The sequence below is a fragment of the Zea mays genome, chromosome 4 (genome assembly GCF_902167145.1).
Source record: "Zea mays cultivar B73 chromosome 4, Zm-B73-REFERENCE-NAM-5.0, whole genome shotgun sequence".
Lineage (NCBI taxonomy): Eukaryota > Viridiplantae > Streptophyta > Magnoliopsida > Poales > Poaceae > Zea > Zea mays.
In genome coordinates this window covers 250,047,691-250,065,099 of record NC_050099.1, presented here as the reverse complement: position 1 = coordinate 250,065,099, position 17,409 = coordinate 250,047,691, and the positions used below count along the sequence as shown (strand labels likewise).

At 44.1% G+C, this 17,409-nt stretch overlaps 2 protein-coding genes and 1 long non-coding RNA gene across 5 annotated transcripts; 2 read left to right on the top strand and 1 right to left on the bottom strand.

The window, feature by feature from the left end:
- Positions 1–3,234: 3,234 nt before the first annotated feature.
- Positions 3,235–6,809, bottom strand: LOC100283738 (hsc70-interacting protein). Its single transcript, NM_001156637.2, has 11 exons — positions 6,583–6,809; positions 6,440–6,488; positions 5,988–6,152; positions 5,796–5,883; positions 5,602–5,682; positions 5,438–5,502; positions 5,174–5,314; positions 4,950–5,066; positions 4,618–4,845; positions 4,451–4,508; positions 3,235–3,750 (listed from the first exon to the last, which is right to left on the bottom strand). The coding sequence occupies exons 1-11, from the start codon at positions 6,690–6,692 to the stop codon at positions 3,653–3,655; spliced, it is 1,200 nt and encodes a 399-aa protein (NP_001150109.1). The 5' UTR covers positions 6,693–6,809; the 3' UTR covers positions 3,235–3,652.
- A 162-nt stretch (positions 6,810–6,971) lies between these two features.
- Positions 6,972–12,572, top strand: LOC606411 (protein disulfide isomerase 3). Of its 3 annotated transcripts, none has more exons than XR_002268656.3 (11): positions 6,972–7,832; positions 8,243–8,408; positions 8,511–8,629; positions 8,730–8,810; positions 9,277–9,363; positions 9,453–9,527; positions 10,110–10,178; positions 10,269–10,349; positions 10,664–10,820; positions 11,918–11,974; positions 12,220–12,572. XR_002268656.3 is itself a non-coding variant. In XM_020551762.3 (11 exons), exons 1-10 carry the CDS (start codon positions 7,155–7,157, stop codon positions 11,239–11,241), a joined length of 1,614 nt encoding a protein of 537 aa, XP_020407351.1. In that variant the 5' UTR covers positions 6,972–7,154; the 3' UTR covers positions 11,242–11,271; positions 11,918–11,947. The 3 variants fall into 3 exon arrangements, 2 of the variants coding, with proteins under 2 accessions (XP_020407351.1, NP_001105756.1); XM_020551762.3 differs by lacking the exon at positions 12,220–12,572 and adding an exon at positions 11,141–11,271 and having other exon boundaries at positions 11,918–11,947; NM_001112286.1 differs by having other exon boundaries at positions 7,067–7,832; positions 10,664–10,798; positions 12,220–12,563.
- Positions 12,573–16,012: 3,440 nt separating this feature from the next.
- LOC100381388 (uncharacterized) lies at positions 16,013–17,155 on the top strand. Its single transcript, XR_566487.4, has 2 exons — positions 16,013–16,271; positions 16,604–17,155. It is a non-coding gene; the product is annotated as an uncharacterized lncRNA (long non-coding RNA).
- Positions 17,156–17,409: the final 254 nt, after the last annotated feature.

Sequence of the window (17,409 nt, the reverse complement as noted above, 5' to 3'; positions counted from 1 at the left end):
ATCAAATGTGGATCCCCGAGGGTACCAAAGCCTAAACTTAGGAGTATAAACTAAATATCTCAAGATTCGTTTTACGACCGTAAGGTGAGCTTCCTTAGGGCCGACTTGGAATCTTGCACACATGCATACGGAAAGCATAATGTCCGGTCGAGATGCACATAAGTAAAGTAAAGAGCCTATCATCGACCGGTATACCTTTTGATCGACGGATTTACCTCCCGTGTCGAGGTCGAGATGCCCATTGGTTCCCATGGGTGCCTTGATAGGTTTGGCATCCTTCATCCCAAACTTGTTTAGAATATCTTGAGTATACTTTGTTTAGCTAATGAAGGTGCCCTCTTGGAGTTGCTTCACTTGAAATCCCAAGAAGTACTTTAACTCCCCCATCATAGACATCTCGAATTTCTGTGTCATGATCCTACTAAATTCCTCACATGTAGATTCGTTAGTAGACCCAAATATAATATCATCAACATAAATTTGGCATACAAACAAATCATTGTCAAGAGTTTTAGTAAATAAAGTAGGATCGGCCTTTCCGACTTTGAAGCCATTAGTGATAAGAAAATCTCTTAGGCATTCATACCATGCTCTTGGGGCTTGCTTGAGTCCATAAAGCGCCTTAGAGAGTTTATATACATGGTTAGGGTACTCACTATCTTCAAAGTCGGGAGGTTGCTCAACATAGACCTCCTCTTTGATTGGTCCATTGAGGAAGGCACTTTTCACGTCCATTTGGTAAAGCTTAAAGCCATGGTAAGTAGCATAGACAAGTAATATGCGAATTGACTCAAGCCTAGCTACGGGTGCATAGGTTTCACCAAAATCCAAACCTTCGACTTGTGAATATCCCTTGGCCACAAGTCGGGCTTTGTTCCTTGTCACCACACCATGCTCATCTTGCTTGTTGCGGAAGACTCACTTGGTTCCTACAACATTTTGGTTAGGACGTGGAACTAAATGCCATACCTCATTCCTAGTGAAGTTGTTGAGCTCCTCTTGCATCGCCACCACCCAATCCGAATCTTGAAGCGCTTCCTCTACCCTGTGTGGCTCAATAGAGGAAACAAAAGAGTAATGTTCACAAAAATGAGCAACACGAGATCGAGTAGTTACCCCCTTTTGAATATCGCCGAGGATGGTGTTCACGGGGTGATCTCGTTGGATTGCTTGGTGGACTCTTGGTTGTGGCGGTCTTATAGCTTGCTCATCTTCCTCATCTTGATCATGTGCATCTCCCCCTTGATCATTGCTCTCCTCTTGCGGTGGCTCAACCTCTTGATCTTTTCCTTCATCATTTTGAGCCTCATCCTCATCTTGAGTTGGTGGAGATGCTTACATTGAGGAAGATGGTTGATCTTGTGCATGTGGTGGCTCTTCGGATTCTTTAGGACACACATCCCCAATGGACATGTTCCTTAGCGCGACGCACGGAGCCTCTTCATCACCTATCTCATTAAGATCAACTTGTTCTACTTGAGAGCCGTTAGTCTCATCAAACACAATGTCACAAGAAACTTCAACTAGCCCAGAGGACTTGTTAAAGACTCTATATGCCCTTGTGCTTGAATCATATCCTAGTAAAAAGCCTTCTACAGCCTTAGGAGCAAATTTAGATTTTCTACCTCTTTTAACAAGCATAAAGCATTTGCTACCAAAGACTCTAAAATATGAAACATTGAGCTTTTTACCGGTTAGGAGTTCGTATGATGTCTTCTTGAGGATTCGGTGTAGATATAACCGGTTGATGGCGTAGCAAGCGATGTTGACCGCCTCGGCCCAAAACCGATCCGAAGTCTGGTATTCATCAAACATGGTTCTTGCCATGTCCAATAGAGTTCGATTCTTCGTCTCCACTACACCATTTTGTTGTGGCGTGTAGGGAGAAGGGAACTCATGCTTGATGCCCTCCTCCTCAAGGAAGCCTTCAATTTGAGAGTTCTTGAACTCCATCCCGTTGTCACTTCTAATTTTCTTGATCCTTAAGCCGAACTCGTTTTGAGCCCGTCTCAAGAATCCCTTTAAGGTCTCTAGGGTATGAGATTTTTCTGCAAAAAGAACACCCAAGTGAAGCGAGAATAGTCATCCACAATAACTAGACAGTACTTACTCCCGCCGATGCTTATGTAAGCAATCGGGCCGAATAGATCCATGTGTAGGAGCTCGAGTGACCTTTCCGTTGTCATGATGTTCTTGTGTGGATGATGAACACCAACTTGCTTTCCTGCCTGACATGCGCTACAAATTCTGTCTTTCTCAAAATGAACATTTGTTAGTCCCAAAATGTGTTCTCCCTTTAGAAGCTTGTGAAAGTTCTTCATTCCAACATGTGCTAGTCGGCGATGCCAGAGCCAGCCCATGTTAGTCTTAGCAATTAAGCAAGTGTCGAGTTCAGCTCTATCAAAATCTACTAAGTATAGCTGACCCTCTAACACTCTCTTAAATGCTATTGAATCATCACTTCTTCTAAAGACAGTAACACCTGTATCCGTAAAAAGACAGTTGTAACCCATTTTACATAATTGCGAAACTGAAAGCAAGTTGTAATCTAAAGAATCTACAAGAAAAACATTGGAAATGGAATGATCAGGAGATATAGCAATTTTACCCAATCCTTTGACCAAACCTTGATTTCCATCCCCGAATGTGATTAAACATGGACACGTATAAATATACTTATATAGACACGCAAGTATAGGTAGTACATACCTATACCCACACCGTCTATCAGATAGGTACAATATCGTGATCGTTAACTTATCTACGGGTAAAAAATCATTCCATATCTATCCTTATATTGGGTAAACCTATCAGGTATATAAGTTTAGGGTATCTATTACCATCTCTACTCATGAGGATGAAAAAATATACTTCTCTGCATCAACTCCTCCCGTCCTGAGTGGGGTGTTTGTTTCAGCTTTCAGCTAGCTGTCAGAATTTGCAGATTCTAAGCTTAAAATCAGATTTCTAGCTATCAGAATCTGCAGATTCTAACCGTCAGAATATGCTTTTGACCGTGAGATTTAGGTGAAAATTGTCCAAACCAACGTGGACATAGAATCCATCCAAGTCATCGCGATATAAGAAATCCATCACTTCCTAAATTCTAAACACTATACACTTTCGTCCTCTCCATGTAAGCTCTACAATATTCCAACAGTCAGTTTCTCCGGAAATCCAGATTATCAAAAAAAACTAGCTAGACATAAACTGAACCAAACAGACCCTAAATAACCACAAATAACACCATCCATTACAATCACATCTCACTCACCGAACCTGCATGCGCATCGACAACCATGTTCTCTCCAAGCATATAAATGCACGAAAAACAAAGCTCCGATAATACAGCATAACAGGTAGGGAAACTAGCAGCACACAAGCATTCTATAATTCAAGAAACTGTCAAACCATCTGTGAATTGAGAAATCAAGTTCGAAAGCAACTTTTTGCATACATCACCATAGAGCCGTTTGGTTTTTTTTTCATCACATGCTCATCGCACCTCCAGATGCACCACGACCAACACACACACTCATGTTCTTCATCACAAGCTAAACACACTCCCAGACCAGATGCACGAAAAGAACACCTGTTCACTGTCCAACAAACCTTTGCTTGCTGCTCACAAAACCTGACTGCGACATAACCATCACTGGGACCCATTGAACTTGGCCATCATCTTTGCGATGATAGGGCCCACCTTAGGATTCGCTTGGTGCTTAGCAAAGTTGGCAGGATTGTTCATCACTGAAACCAGGCATTAAAACAATGGGTCAAATCAACAGGCGTGTACATTAATTCTATATAGCCAAGTATAATAGGATGCAGCTCTCTGTCTTTAACGTACTCGGTCAAATTACTGTCATTGAATCTGTAACAAAACTCCATGACAAAAAAAAGCAGGTAGCAAAGCACAACTTCATGTCTTAACATACTGGATCAAATCACTGAATCTGCATGTAAATTCTAAAACCAAGAAAGATCAGGCTGCACCTGCACAGCGCAGCTTCATGTCTTTACATACTACTGTTAGCTAGGGTCTCGTGGGGAAAAGCTTTGCTAACTATATCTACTTGTGATTGAATGGGACTGTAACCCTAGTATGTGGATCGTTCAAACCAGAAACCACCGTGGACTGTAAAGAGTTACCATTGATTGCACACGCAGGTTGATGACGCTAACTAGCACCGTTTCCATGTAGACTCTTCTTGAGTCATAACCAAACCATTTTAATTGCACTGCTAACAATCCTCACCGGCATTATTCATTCTGATGCCTAAATATACAACTAGTATATACAACATTAACTTTAAGGGAATCAAATAACAAGAACCTCTGTAGCACTGCACCAGAATTGATGAAGGCAAACAGACGCCACAGCAAATAGGAAAACAAACTTGAAAGTAAACCAACATCACAAGATTTGTGGCGGAAACCAGAAACATACCATCTTGTAAAGCCGCCATGACCTCTGGGTCACTGAATGCTGCCATCAGGTCAGGGTCCTGGTAAACAAAGAAAGCAAATCATTGTACAAAAAGGAGATTCATGTGTATCAGAAGTGGATAAAAAACGAACATAACCAAGGAAGACAGCAACTGGTTAATCACTTACATTCAGGATTTTACTCATATCAACATTACCGGGAACACCACCAGGGAAACCTCCAGGCATGCCACCCCCAGGGAAACCCCCAGGCATGCCACCCCCGGGGAAACCTCCACCGGGCATCCCTCTAGGGAAACCACCACCAGGCATCCCTCCAGGAAAGCCTCTGGGAGATGCACCTCCTGATGAGCGACTTGACGATTGCTCCTTCCTCTTGGCCTTGTCGTAAGCAGCCTGGTAAAATAAAACACAAAGCCATTTGGTTCAGATGTAATCGTAAGTAGCATCCTCCAGAGGGAAATGCTGGATGCCTGCCTTAGTGCCTTAGTGTGAATTACCTGCGCCTCTGCACGTTGACGAAGCCGATCACGCTGCGCTCTCTTTTCCTCCCTCTCTTTTCTCAACCTCTCATACTTCCTGCGATGTTCCACTATCTTGTGAGCATTAGGCTCCACCTGCAAGATTACCAGATACAGGATAGTGAGTAGTTAATACCGAATACAGGATAATGAGCTAATAAACTTGCCATGCAAATTATAAAGCTAGTTCTCAAGAAATTCACCTTCTTGAGCACAGCATTGATCTCCTCGTCGTAATCCATGTTAGATGCTGTGTGCAGATCATGAGCAGCTTCCTCCCATTTGCCAAGCATGGCATATGCCATTCCACGAGTTTTATAGCCTTTTGCAGAGTCTGGGTTGATCTGGGGGCAGAAACAAACAAAATGACATGTCTAAGAATGCCTCTTGGCATTGTCTACGAATGTGTAACATAGCATCTTGCTCAAAGAAAATGCAAGAAATACAAGATGACACAAAGCTACCACCTCTAGAGCAGCATTGGCATCACGAATGGCAGCAGCTGGTTTCTTCATTTTTATAAACACAGATGCTGTATAAACATAAGAATTACCCAACATAATTAGTGTCTGTGATGAGTGATTCATCATGCATAAGTGGTGGCATTTGGCATGTAGTAGCTGCTTCTTACCTCTAGTACCATACATGATTGCTGAGAGTGGATTCAGCACTATTGCGTTGGTAAGGTGTTCAATAGCATCTTCAAGTTTTCCTGAGATCACAAGAGTCACAATGACACGGATTGAAGAGTCGTGCATGATCGAGATGGCCATAAGCCAAGGGGCAGAAGAGTATGATTCCAGAGAGGGGGAAGATGGAGAGTACCTTCAGAAATTGCTTCCATAGCCTTGCCTTTTGCTTCTTGGGAAGCATCACGGTTTTCCTCAGTCACCTCCACTGAAGGATTTCCCATCTGTCATGGCACAAAAAAAACCTTAGCAGCACATCTACCTTGTCGCTAGGATCCTAACAGAAGGGAAAGAGGACATGTTAGTGGCAAGAGAATAGAGTGGTTACCTTCTGTGGTGGGTCATCATGGTCAGACTGTACAATTTCTCCTTCGAGCTCAAGATCAGACTCAACAATCTCTTCATCGAGCTCGTCTCGCTCAGGAGTGGGATCCCTCATATCCAAATCGTCGTCGTCATCACCGTCGTCATCAATGTCGTCCATGGAAGATCTCTGCAGCGCAAAATTGCATATGAAAAAGCAAGGACTCGAGAAAGAACCTTGGATGGGCAACACACGACAAGGAAGTCATAAGTGTCTTGTGAATGATACGGAGTGGGTAAAGAAATTCAGCATTTTTTTCTCTGCGCCCTAGTAATTTCACTTGAAGTGCCATACAAAATATAACATGCTTTGCAAAGAAGATTATTTCCCTCCCTCCCTCTCTCTTAAAAAAAAGAAGGATCCGAGCAGATACTTACGCGGGGTGGATAGAGGAGAAGATGGATGGGTAATGTTACCTTGGGACTTTCGAAAGAGGGGGCGGCGGCGGGAATTTTGGCACCCAAACTGCAAAAAAACGGGGGCTCCTACGATCAGAAAGAATGAAGGACGATGGGGGCGAATCGAAAGATATAGCGAGGAGGGGGGGTGAGAGATGGACCTCTGGAGGTAATCCCGGAAGAAGGAGAGGTTGGGGTCGGCGAGGAGCGAAGGATTCTTCTTGCACGCCTCGACGAAGTCGCGAAGCTCGCGGAGCTTGGAGGCATCCATGGTCTTGTTTCCCTTCCCTTAGCTAGGGTTTAGTTAGGGCCGTGTTCCTTCCTTGACGATGGAGTGGAGAGGGGAGAAGGGGAGGGGAAGTCACGTGATTCGCTGGCGGTGGCGGCTGCTGCTACCTTCTACTTCTAGTGCCTTCTACGCTTCCCCCGCAAGGCCGCGACACACCAGGATGGGCCGCTCCTAGGTGGGTGGTATGGGCTGGGAATGGCTTGCTTGCTTGCCTCCTGAAGGCCAGGCCCATGAAAAGGAAGCCAGGTCCACGAAAGGGAAGGGAAGTCACGTGACAGACATGAGGAGTTGACTGACTGATATACTCGGACGCCGCCGGAGAAGATGGCCTGCCCACTGCTCAGTCCACTGCCCAGCACGGATCTCATCTCACCAGCTGCCCGCGCATCCAATTCCTCTCGCTGGACGGCTGCAGCACATCATCAGGTGAGACCGTGAGAGGGAATGGGATCAACAACAATGTCCCCTCCATCTTTTCCCGTCGTCCTCCTGCTCCTCCTCCTCGCCACCATAGCCGCAGCCGCCGGAAGCAACATGGATGAGGAGGTGGTGGACGACCTCCAGTATCTTATTGACAACTCCGACGACATCCCCACCAACGATCCCGACGGGTGGCCTGAGGGAGACTACGACGACGACGACCTTCTCTTCCAAGATCAGGACCAGGACCTCACAGGCCACCAGCCGGAGATCGACGAGACCCACGTCGTGGTCCTCGCCGCCGCAAACTTTTCCTCCTTCCTCGCCTCCAGCCACCATGTTATGGTTGAGTTCTACGCACCTTGGTGTGGCCACTGCCAGGAGCTCGCCCCGGATTACGCCGCCGCCGCCGCGCATCTCGCCGCTCACCACCACCAGGCCCACCTCGCCCTTGCCAAGGTCGACGCCACCGAGGAAACCGACCTCGCCCAGAAGTACGACGTCCAGGGCTTCCCCACCATCCTCTTCTTCATCGATGGCGTCCCCAGAGGCTATAACGGAGCCAGGACCAAGGAAGCCATCGTCGACTGGATCAACAAGAAGCTCGGCCCAGCCGTGCAAAATGTCACCAGCGTCGACGAGGCCCAGAGCATACTCACCGGAGATGACAAAGCCGTCCTTGCCTTCCTCGACACACTATCCGTATGAACGATCCGTTACCCTTCCCTCTTTTTTACATTTTACTTCCTAGTTCCTACACTTTGACAGGCACTAAACACCTTCCAAATCCAATTAATCTTCAGTTTAGCTGATAATATCCATACAACACATACTTAAACCTGAAAGGGCACAACAGCTACTGTAGGATTTTTCTATGAGGAAGGAACCAAGCCTGCTTCTTATATATACTGGTTTTTTTTTTATCACAGTTCAATAATATAACCTGCAAGTAATGATAAATGTTCTACTTCCATGTCCTGAGGACCAATGTTAATGGCTGAAAGTAGATCACAACAGCAAAAGTGGTTAGTAGGTGATTACTTGTATGTTGAGACCTTGGACCCTTTTTCTAATTATGGGAGCTTCTTTCTTTTCAAATGCTATATATATAGGGTGCTCACAGTGATGAGCTTGCTGCTGCTTCGAGGCTGGAAGATAGCATCAACTTTTATCAGACTTCGACTCCTGATGTTGCTAAGCTTTTCCATATCGATGCAGCAGCGAAGCGTCCATCCGTAGTGCTGCTGAAGAAAGAGGAGGAGAAGTTGACCTTCTATGGTAGGTGCCTTCATCTCTAACTTATTTTAGATTTCTCTACCAGCCTTATTTTCAACGTTCTGTGCACCTATTAACAGATATAATCCAATGTGTATGATGCAGATGGGGAGTTTAAAGCATCAGCCATTGCTGGTTTTGTGTCTGCTAACAAGCTTCCTTTGGTGACCACACTAACTCAAGAAACTTCCCCTTCTATTTTTGGCAATCCAATCAAGAAGCAGGCATGTCATGTTGCCTACAATTGGATCTCTTTTCTTCATTCCAACACTGTTTTCTCCATATACTGTTCCTTTACTGATAACCGTTTGTTTTGCAAGTCAGATTTTACTATTTGCTGTTGCAAGCGAGTCCACCAAATTTCTGCCCATCTTTAAGGAAGCAGCAAAACCATTTAAGGGAAAGGTAATCTAGGGATTGCAATCCGGTATTGTCATAAATGTATCTAGGGATGCAACTTGCCCCCTAAGTTTCTATACTCTATATATACCGCCCGGGAGGTTCAATCAATCTAATCTCACGCTGTTAACCTCAGTCTGTCCATTTATGATGGCCCCGTTATGTTTGTGGGGGGATGTTACAGTATGTTTGGCAATTAGGGTTGTAATCTGGTACTGCCATAGTGTCTTTGTACTCTCTGTATACTGCCTGAGAGGCTCATTCAATCTAATACCATGCGATTAACCTCGCTTACATTGTTAACCCACAGATTTTGTTTGAACTTTTATCCTTTGCTTTTGTTCCATGTTCTATGTTCAAGTTAATTTCCAACTCATCAGTTTTTTTTTCCTTGTACTTTTTTTGTTTTTAATACTTTTTGGTGTTTGAGTGTTTCGCTAGTCATTGACGAGGTGTGTTCACACATATGCAGTTATTATTTGTCTTTGTGGAACGAGACAGTGAGGAAGTTGGTGAACCAGTTGCCGACTACTTTGGTATTACTGGACAAGAGACCACAGTAATACCTTTTTCCTCTTACATCATTGACCTGGTTTCATGTCTTTATATTATTATCATTTTGTAAATTCCAATTGCATTCCTCTGCAGGTTCTTGCTTACACTGGTAATGAAGATGCTAGGAAATTTTTTCTTGATGGTGAGGTGTCACTTGAAGCTATAAAGGTAATTGCTGAAATATATTATGCACTGTATGAAAAATAAGAACTAGTGGACTATTGCTAATGGTTAACAGTGAGTGTTCATCGTGCTGCTAATTTCAAGCTGATTTGTGTGTTTCACTAACCATTACTTGACTTAGGATTTATGTCCATGTGTTCTTATGTTGATTATAATGCATTAGCGGTGTCATGTCAAGGCCCCCTAAGCACCGTAAATGCAGATTTGGTCCCAAAACTTGTTAAGTGCAAATATTCTTAGAGCGCCCCAACAAAGCCAGCTCAGCTGGCCATATAGGGTCCTTGTCATCGTTTTGCATATGCTAGTCTATAATACACTTAAATAAGAATGCAGCATTTAATGCCCCTATTATATGCATATATTGATTTTGAAGAGTGTGCTATAGGTAATTCATCGGAGACCTAATGTACTGTGCTCTCTATTTCTTACATGGGCAATCTGGCAACATTTCAGTATTTCGTCACTGCTGATGTGGGATTATGCTATTGCTAGGGAGGAGGGACTAGGGAGCTGGTGATATTTCTTTACGAAACATCATCTGTTTAATACCTACAATGCTCTTGACAGGACTTCGCTGAAGGTTTCTTGGAAGACAAGCTTACACCATTCTACAAATCGGAACCAGTGCCTGAATCTGTGAGTCTCAACTCATCAAAGTTATCTGATATTAGCCCATTCTTCACTCAGTTTACATTACTGAGACATTGTACTTGTGTTTCCACACAGAATGATGGGGATGTGAAAATTGTTGTTGGGAAGAATCTGGATCTAATAGTTTTTGATGAAACAAAAGATGTACTTCTTGAGGTATGACATCGGCATGGTTGCCCCCACAGGGCTAGTTTTCCCTCCTTTTTTTCTTTCACTTTGCACCACTACCCCCCAGCTGTTCCCAATATGTTTTCACCATTGTCGCTGCTTACAAACTAGGGGCAATGGTGCAAAATTTCAGGAACAGCAGGGGCAATGTTTCAAAGTGACAAAAGGATAGCAAACTGAGATTTAAGCCTTGAGGTGGTGGTGGTGTGTGTGTGTGTGAGGGGGGAGGGGGGCATGCATTTGTCTCTTTATGAAAATAGGACATTTTTGTTGGTAATAATGGCATGACATTTTGGATGAAGATATATGCACCATGGTGTGGTCATTGTCAATCGCTGGAACCTACTTACAACAATCTAGCCAAGCATCTACGTAGTGTTGACTCCCTTGTGGTAGCCAAAATGGATGGTACTACCAATGAGCATCCACGTGCAAAGGTTTGTATCACTACCTTTGAAGGTTGGTTTTGGCTGACCATCCATTTTCTTGAAAATGTTTTGCTGCCTTGTTTTCTTTTATATTTATTATTTTTAAAACTTTATTATGGTATCTCAGATGTTATTTTGATCTTTATGTTTCTTTAACTTATGTCACTAGGAATTATAAAAAATGTAATGTAATGCTAGAGATGTGCAGCATGGATTCTAAAGCTAGTATTGAAAAAACAACATCTTGGGGAGCACTAAGTTTGGGAGGCTATTCAATGTCTGAAGTTTTCTGGTTCTGCCATTAGTAGTCATGACACGTGAATAACATATTCCTTTCTTTTTTGCTCAAAGTTGCATTGTCTTATGATGGACAAAAGAATATGGATATGTTCCTGGTCTGCTGCTGTATGCATGCTACAGTGTATTTACTTCCAACCTCTGTGCCGTGGTAGTATGGTACTACATGCAAATCAGTACTTTTGGTAAATGCTAACTTCCCAAGTAATGCCTTTGTAGGAAATCACTGTCTTTTGAGTGTTTATCACAAGCAAGCACTACTTTTTTCTCTGGTAGACACACATGCACAAAACAACGTTAGTAGTTTTAGTTTGATGCGGCCACACCTGCCCTCATCTTTTTCTCACATATATATAGCTGATACAGTGTTATTAACCTGCCCATGGTATCCTCCTAATTAATGCAGTCAATGGCTCATATGATCTATCTATCCATGATTGTTGTTAGCTACAAGCTGGAACCTAACTAGCACTAATAGCAATGAGCTTAGATACTAGCTGAACCTTGATTATTTCCAACAGCTTTAAGTGTAGCTCTTATTGTAGACATTGTCTTCTTGGATTTTCTATGCATGGGCAATTTGATTAAGGTGATGTTTGGTCCATATAATGGTAACGTGATGAGTAAACCATAACGTTAAATCATGTTTGTTTATACCACACTAAAAATAGATACCGGTCTATTCAAACTTATTACTGTTGTTACTCCATTGCCATTTACGTTATAATTCATGAACCAAACAGCATCTATCTGTTTACCTATATGTGTTATGTTCAATTTTACTGCCATATTTGAATGATACAAAAACTGAGACTTGGGTTCCTGTTACAGTCTGACGGATACCCGACGATTCTCTTCTATCCAGCTGGGAAGAAAAGCTTTGAGCCAGTAAGTGATTATAACTAAATGTTTTTACTTGTGGATGTGTGGTGTCTATAAGGCATTAAGATCCAAAGAGGAGGAGCTGAAATGGCCACGAAACACATATATAGCCAGTAAAGGAGTTTATTAATTGTCGAGCTTAGCTGATAAAAGCCAATTTGTGGCCAGGTATTAGTTGAGCAGGCAACGTTTGGGAAGGTGTCTGCTGATTCAATGTGTTGTTGGTTTGTTTTTGCTTATACCTTTTTCAGATCACTTTTGAGGGGGAGCGGACAGTGGTAGATCTGTACAAGTTCATCAAGAAACATGCTAGCATCCCTTTCAAGTTGAAGCGCCAGGAGTCGAGAACCGAGAGCACTCGGGCGGAGGGTGTGAAGAGCTCTGGTACGAACTCAAAGGACGAACTGTAAAGAGCTCAGGGTTGGATGTGTGTTGGAGTGGATCAGGGTGAAAGTTTCCATCTCAATACAAGTAGATCGATCTTGGTGGATGCGAGTGCAGTGTTGGCCTGAGGGAGGAGCAGCAGAGATGAGTGCTTACTGCTTAGAGAGAGGAATGAAATCAGCAACTAATCAAATAAAATCAAATTCCATTATTCCTTTTATGCGTCTGTTTTGCTGTCTTTACTTTCTTTCATCAGTATACAATACATGGAGACTGGATGTATAGCTGGAGTGACTCTACGCAGGGCTACCATGCAGATGCGGCACACCGCCTCCTCGGCCGCGATGTCCTCTTGCTCTTGGTCTTCCTGGTCGACCATCCTACCAGAGGTGATGATGAAGAACAGACCAGCGAAGGTGACACGTTCACTACGAAGAAGCAACAGGAGGGAGTAGCTGTCCAGACACGGCCACGTCGACAGAAGCGGAACAACGTGAGAGTGGAGTGTATATATGGGCCTAAATGGGTCGTTTAACTGGGCCGTGGAGCTTATATGCTTCCCTATCTCTGGAAGGAGGGTATCGAGAAACCAGTAAACAAACACTACGGCAGCTATAGCCGCCCCCTTCCCTATCTTCTTCCGCACGCCGATCTCCCCTGCTCTCCTATCCCTATCTTCCATGGAGCGCTAACAATCTGGTATCAGAGGTCAGACAAGTTGGATCCCATCAGCAACTGTCCACGGCGTCCGCGCACAATCGCTATAGAGTACACTGAAGCGAGCAACCGCCAGGTGCTCAAAGAATTGCGTCTAATGGAAGCACGACTGTCCGAGAAGTTCGTCGGACGCTGCGACAACAGTCATAGTATGTTCGTGTCTCCAGTATTGTTGGTCAAGAAAAAAGACCAAACCTGGTGCTTCTGCGTGTACTACCGCTATTTGAACGCCATAACAGTCAAGAGCAAGTACCAAGTGCCGGTATTCGACCAGCTCATGGATGAATTGGCCCAAGCTAAGTGGTTTAGTAAACTTGACTTAAAAGATGGAGATCATCATATCCGTCTATTGCCAGGGAGGAAGCTAAGACGACATTTCAGACACATATGGGGCACTTCGAGTTTCGTGTCATGGCCTTTGACCTTACTCGAGCACCTAACACATTTTTTGGAAGCAATGAATGATATATTAGCCTTAGTTTTGTGCAAATGTGTATTGTGTGACAGAACCTCCCAAGTTATTAGGCCCACCTACAGTTGTCCTTGTCCAACGGACCTCAGACAACCCCTGCAGGTGTTCCTGAATCACTTGACAAGTTCGGTATCTACTTTCCTTACCTTCCCAAGAGCGTTTTACCCGTCACGCAGACATTACAATTCATCGGAGAAACAAGAATGCGGAAGCGGTTACAATAACTTACTTTTATTGAAAAATAAGGCAGAGTTAAATATTTACATACGAGAATATAATATACGAGTGCAGAGTATTATTATTATTGCAAACCATGGGAGGCAAAAACTCCTCCCTAAAAAGACAGTAAAAGTTTTTAACGGAGGGCCTTCCCTCCCACAGGTCTAGTCTTGGTGTTCTTCCTTCGGTACCACCTTCGGACAGAAGTAGCAAAAGTTTGCTGCTTCTTCACCTAAAACAACATGGGACAAAGCCCTGAGTACGAAGTGTACTTTCGCAAGACTTACCCGACAAAGTAAAAGACTCTCAAGGATATGCTTGCTTTAAGGGAGTCAAGGTAAGGCTTACCAATAATCAATGACTCTGTTTACAGAAATGCTTACTAAAAGTGGATCCTTAAAAATCCAGTTTTATTTGTCAAGGTAAGTATAATTACCTGCAACTAGAGTTCTTTCTACCTTAGTTCAATCACTTGACCTGTACTAGCCAATTTCTTAACAACCCTTCATCTTTACTGGATTTCTACGTATAGGGCAGTGACCAAGTCTTCATAACCGCGAAGGTACGGCGATCCGAATCGATTATACTCAGCTGAGGATCTCCAATCACACGACATATGTAGCACTTAACCCTTGCATATGTCAACTCGCCACCGGGGTTATTAAGACCAGATTAGGTTCACGCCAACCGAGAGCACAGATACACCACCGTCCAGCCTCTTGCCACGGATGCTACTCTCGCCATCTCTCCACTCCAATTGCGTGTTATCTTATTCTGGTATTAGTCTGCCTGAGGCAAAGCTTATCCATGACGATGTCGGTGTTTTGGGTCCGACCGCGCACCCGGGGTTGCCCCTCAAGGTGCTTTTAGGAGTAGGACGACGTTATCGACTGTAGCTCGATGGTTCGTGCTGGACGCACGAGAAGCAGTGGACAGTGGTTTACAGGTTCGGGCCGCTTTGAGATGCGTAACACCCTACGTCCTGGTGAGAGTGCTTTATGCGGTGGGTTACAAGAGAGCTCTCTAGTGTTGAGAACGTAGAGAGCTGGGTGGATGGCTAAGTAATGAGCATGTGTTCTGAAGGGGTGCCCCCTAGGCCTTATATACTCGACCGTGGGGCAGTACACGCAGATATGATAACGACGTGCACCTAAGAAATAGTGAACCGACTGAGTCTATCTTCCTATAGTTCCGCCGACCCATCCTCGCTTGGTTCCGTTGTACGGGGCTCCTGCGCGGGAAGGTCGGGTTACTGTTGTAACTACTGCTTGAAGTCATCAGGGCGTCTGGGCTTGCGCTGATCTGGCCTTATGTCGATCCACTTTACTGGTCGTCCCTCCTAGGCCCACAAGGGGGATGACCTTACGATTTATGGGGCCCATGGGCCTTTCGTGAGGTCTTTTATCCTTCTGGTGGACCCGGGGGATATCTGTCCCCCACAAGCCCCCAATCTTTGGGTCGATTTTGAAATAAACGGCCCAAGGATCCTAGGTCCAGCTTGTAGTCTTTTGATTTTAACAAGAAATGCTTAGGAGATAAGCTTGCCGGGCCAACGCTTCTGAACTCTGAGTGGTCCGGTAAAAACAAGATAAGCTTGCCAGGCCAACGCTTCTGAACTCTGAGTGGTCCGGTAAAAACAATTTTTCACTGCCTTCTTCTGCTTTTATTACTCGAAGTTCGGTGTTCGATCTCAGACTCTTGCTTCGGAGGTCAGCATTTTGTATCGCAGGACTTCGAAATTAGTTGGGGGCACCGAAGGTGCACCCAATGGGTGTAGCCCCCGAGCTTCGAGTGGATTGTTGCAGATAATCCACTCGAAGGTCTTCACTTCAAGTATTATCAGAAATCATTTTTATATTCCATTTGTGCTTTTTCAGAGTTCAGCCTTATCTTGATCTCGCCTTAAGCTTTAGAGGTCATCATGTTGCTTCTTCGGGGATGATGATTCGGAGGTGCACCCAATGGGTGTAGCTAGGGTTGAAAACGGTTTCGGAATTTTTCGGAATTTCGGAAACCGTTTCCGGATTTTTTTGACCGGATTCATCGGTTTCGGTATTTTTCGGAAACGGTATCGGTTGTCGGAATTTTGATTCGGAATCGATATCGGAATCGGTGCGGCGTTTTACCGACCGTTTTCATCGGTTACCGCTTTCAGTCGGAATTTTACCGGATTCAAATCTCGGAATTTCCGAAAATAAAATACAATCCAAGCCCACATATTTGCAGTTGCAGCCCAGCTGTGAGTCCGTGACATCTCAGAGAGACAGGGAAGCCCATGGGCCTTGTCGTGGCCGGTGCGCACGTGAGGCAGGCTTGCTGCCTTGCTGGAACCTAGACTCTTTGAGTCCTTGTCGCGTGAAGCCGTGAGACAGACAGAAGCCCAGAACTTAAACCTGGAAGCCTGGAGGATGGAACGGGTACTAGCTTGCTAGGGTTCGTGTCCGGCGGCGGCGACTGCAGCTGGAACGCCGGCGGCGCAGCTCAGTGGATGCTCCCATCGACCATTCCCAGGTTTGGTTCTCCCTCATCCGGTCCTCCTCCATGTCTCCATGGCTGAATCACTATCGTTCTCTTCTCACGCACGTCATGTTGTCAAATCCATCACTGGCTTTAGCTCCCGTGATCTGATCAACAGCAAAACGAACTCACTACACACTATGCCACTATGGCATGGAGTTTAATTATGAGACAATGTAAAGACTAGAGCGAGTCCACTAATCACGGGTGGCCAAAGAAATTCACCCGACCAGGCCTTCAGAGTTTAGTATTTTACTATTATTCGTCACCACCCTGCTACATGATTACTTGTATATAAATAGAGGGCACACGACACCATCCTGTAGGTTGTAGTCTTGTGATCTTGTCCTTGGAGGTACACACAAAGACTGGTAGACACAGACGACCTCTGCCGATGGCTGGTGCCCCAAAAGCTCGACTTGTATATAATTGCAAGTTATAGATTATATTGCATACAGGTGACATATTAGTTTATATGTATTTTTCAGTGTTTTTATATCTAATTTTAGAGGAGCAGACTGTTCAACCAATGATGGCAGGTGGTCGTGTACTTGATCCATTTTGTACTCGCCTTGACCCTACCATGGTAGAAGCACTGGTCTGCACCAAAGATTGGATAGCTGGAGCAAGAAAAGGTTATATAGTAGTACCTTATATTTATTTACAATTTAATTAGTCATTAGTTGTGATCAATTTGTAATATTGTGAACTTGTGATCTTTGTGATCAACCTGTTATATTGTGAACTTGTGATCTTTGTGTTCAACTTGTTATACTGTGAATTGTGAATTTGTGGTCTTTGTGATATTTGTAAACTTTGTTGTATTGTGAACTTGTTATATTGAGATATTTTCATATTTATATGGTTACCGATTGTAATTAAGGTTCCGACCGGTACCGATGTATTTTTCGTACCGAACTTTCGATTCCGATGTTTCCGAAATACCGATATCGTTTCCATTTCCGAAGTTACCGTTTCCGATTTCGTTTCCGATAAAAAATATGAAAACGATAACGGTTTTAGTGTTTTCCGATCGTTTCCGACCGTTTTCACCCCTAGGTGTAGCCTCCAAGCTTCGAGTGGATTTTTGAAAATAATCCACTCGAAGATCTTCATTTCACGCCTTTTTTCC

Coding starts and splice junctions, on each gene's coding strand:
- LOC100283738 (NM_001156637.2), bottom strand. CDS start 6,692: ATGGATGCCTCCAAGCTCCGCGAGCTTCGCGACTTCGTCGAGGCGTGC. Junction 6,489..6,582: donor TTCCGGGATTACCTCCAGAG/GTCCATCTCTCA, acceptor GTTTTTTTGCAG/TTTGGGTGCCAAAATTCCCG. Junction 6,153..6,439: donor CCTCTTTCGAAAGTCCCAAG/GTAACATTACCC, acceptor TTTGCGCTGCAG/AGATCTTCCATGGACGACAT.
- LOC606411 (NM_001112286.1), top strand. CDS start 7,155: ATGGGATCAACAACAATGTCCCCTCCATCTTTTCCCGTCGTCCTCCTG. Junction 9,364..9,452: donor TTACTGGACAAGAGACCACA/GTAATACCTTTT, acceptor ATTCCTCTGCAG/GTTCTTGCTTACACTGGTAA. Junction 10,350..10,663: donor CAAAAGATGTACTTCTTGAG/GTATGACATCGG, acceptor TTTTGGATGAAG/ATATATGCACCATGGTGTGG.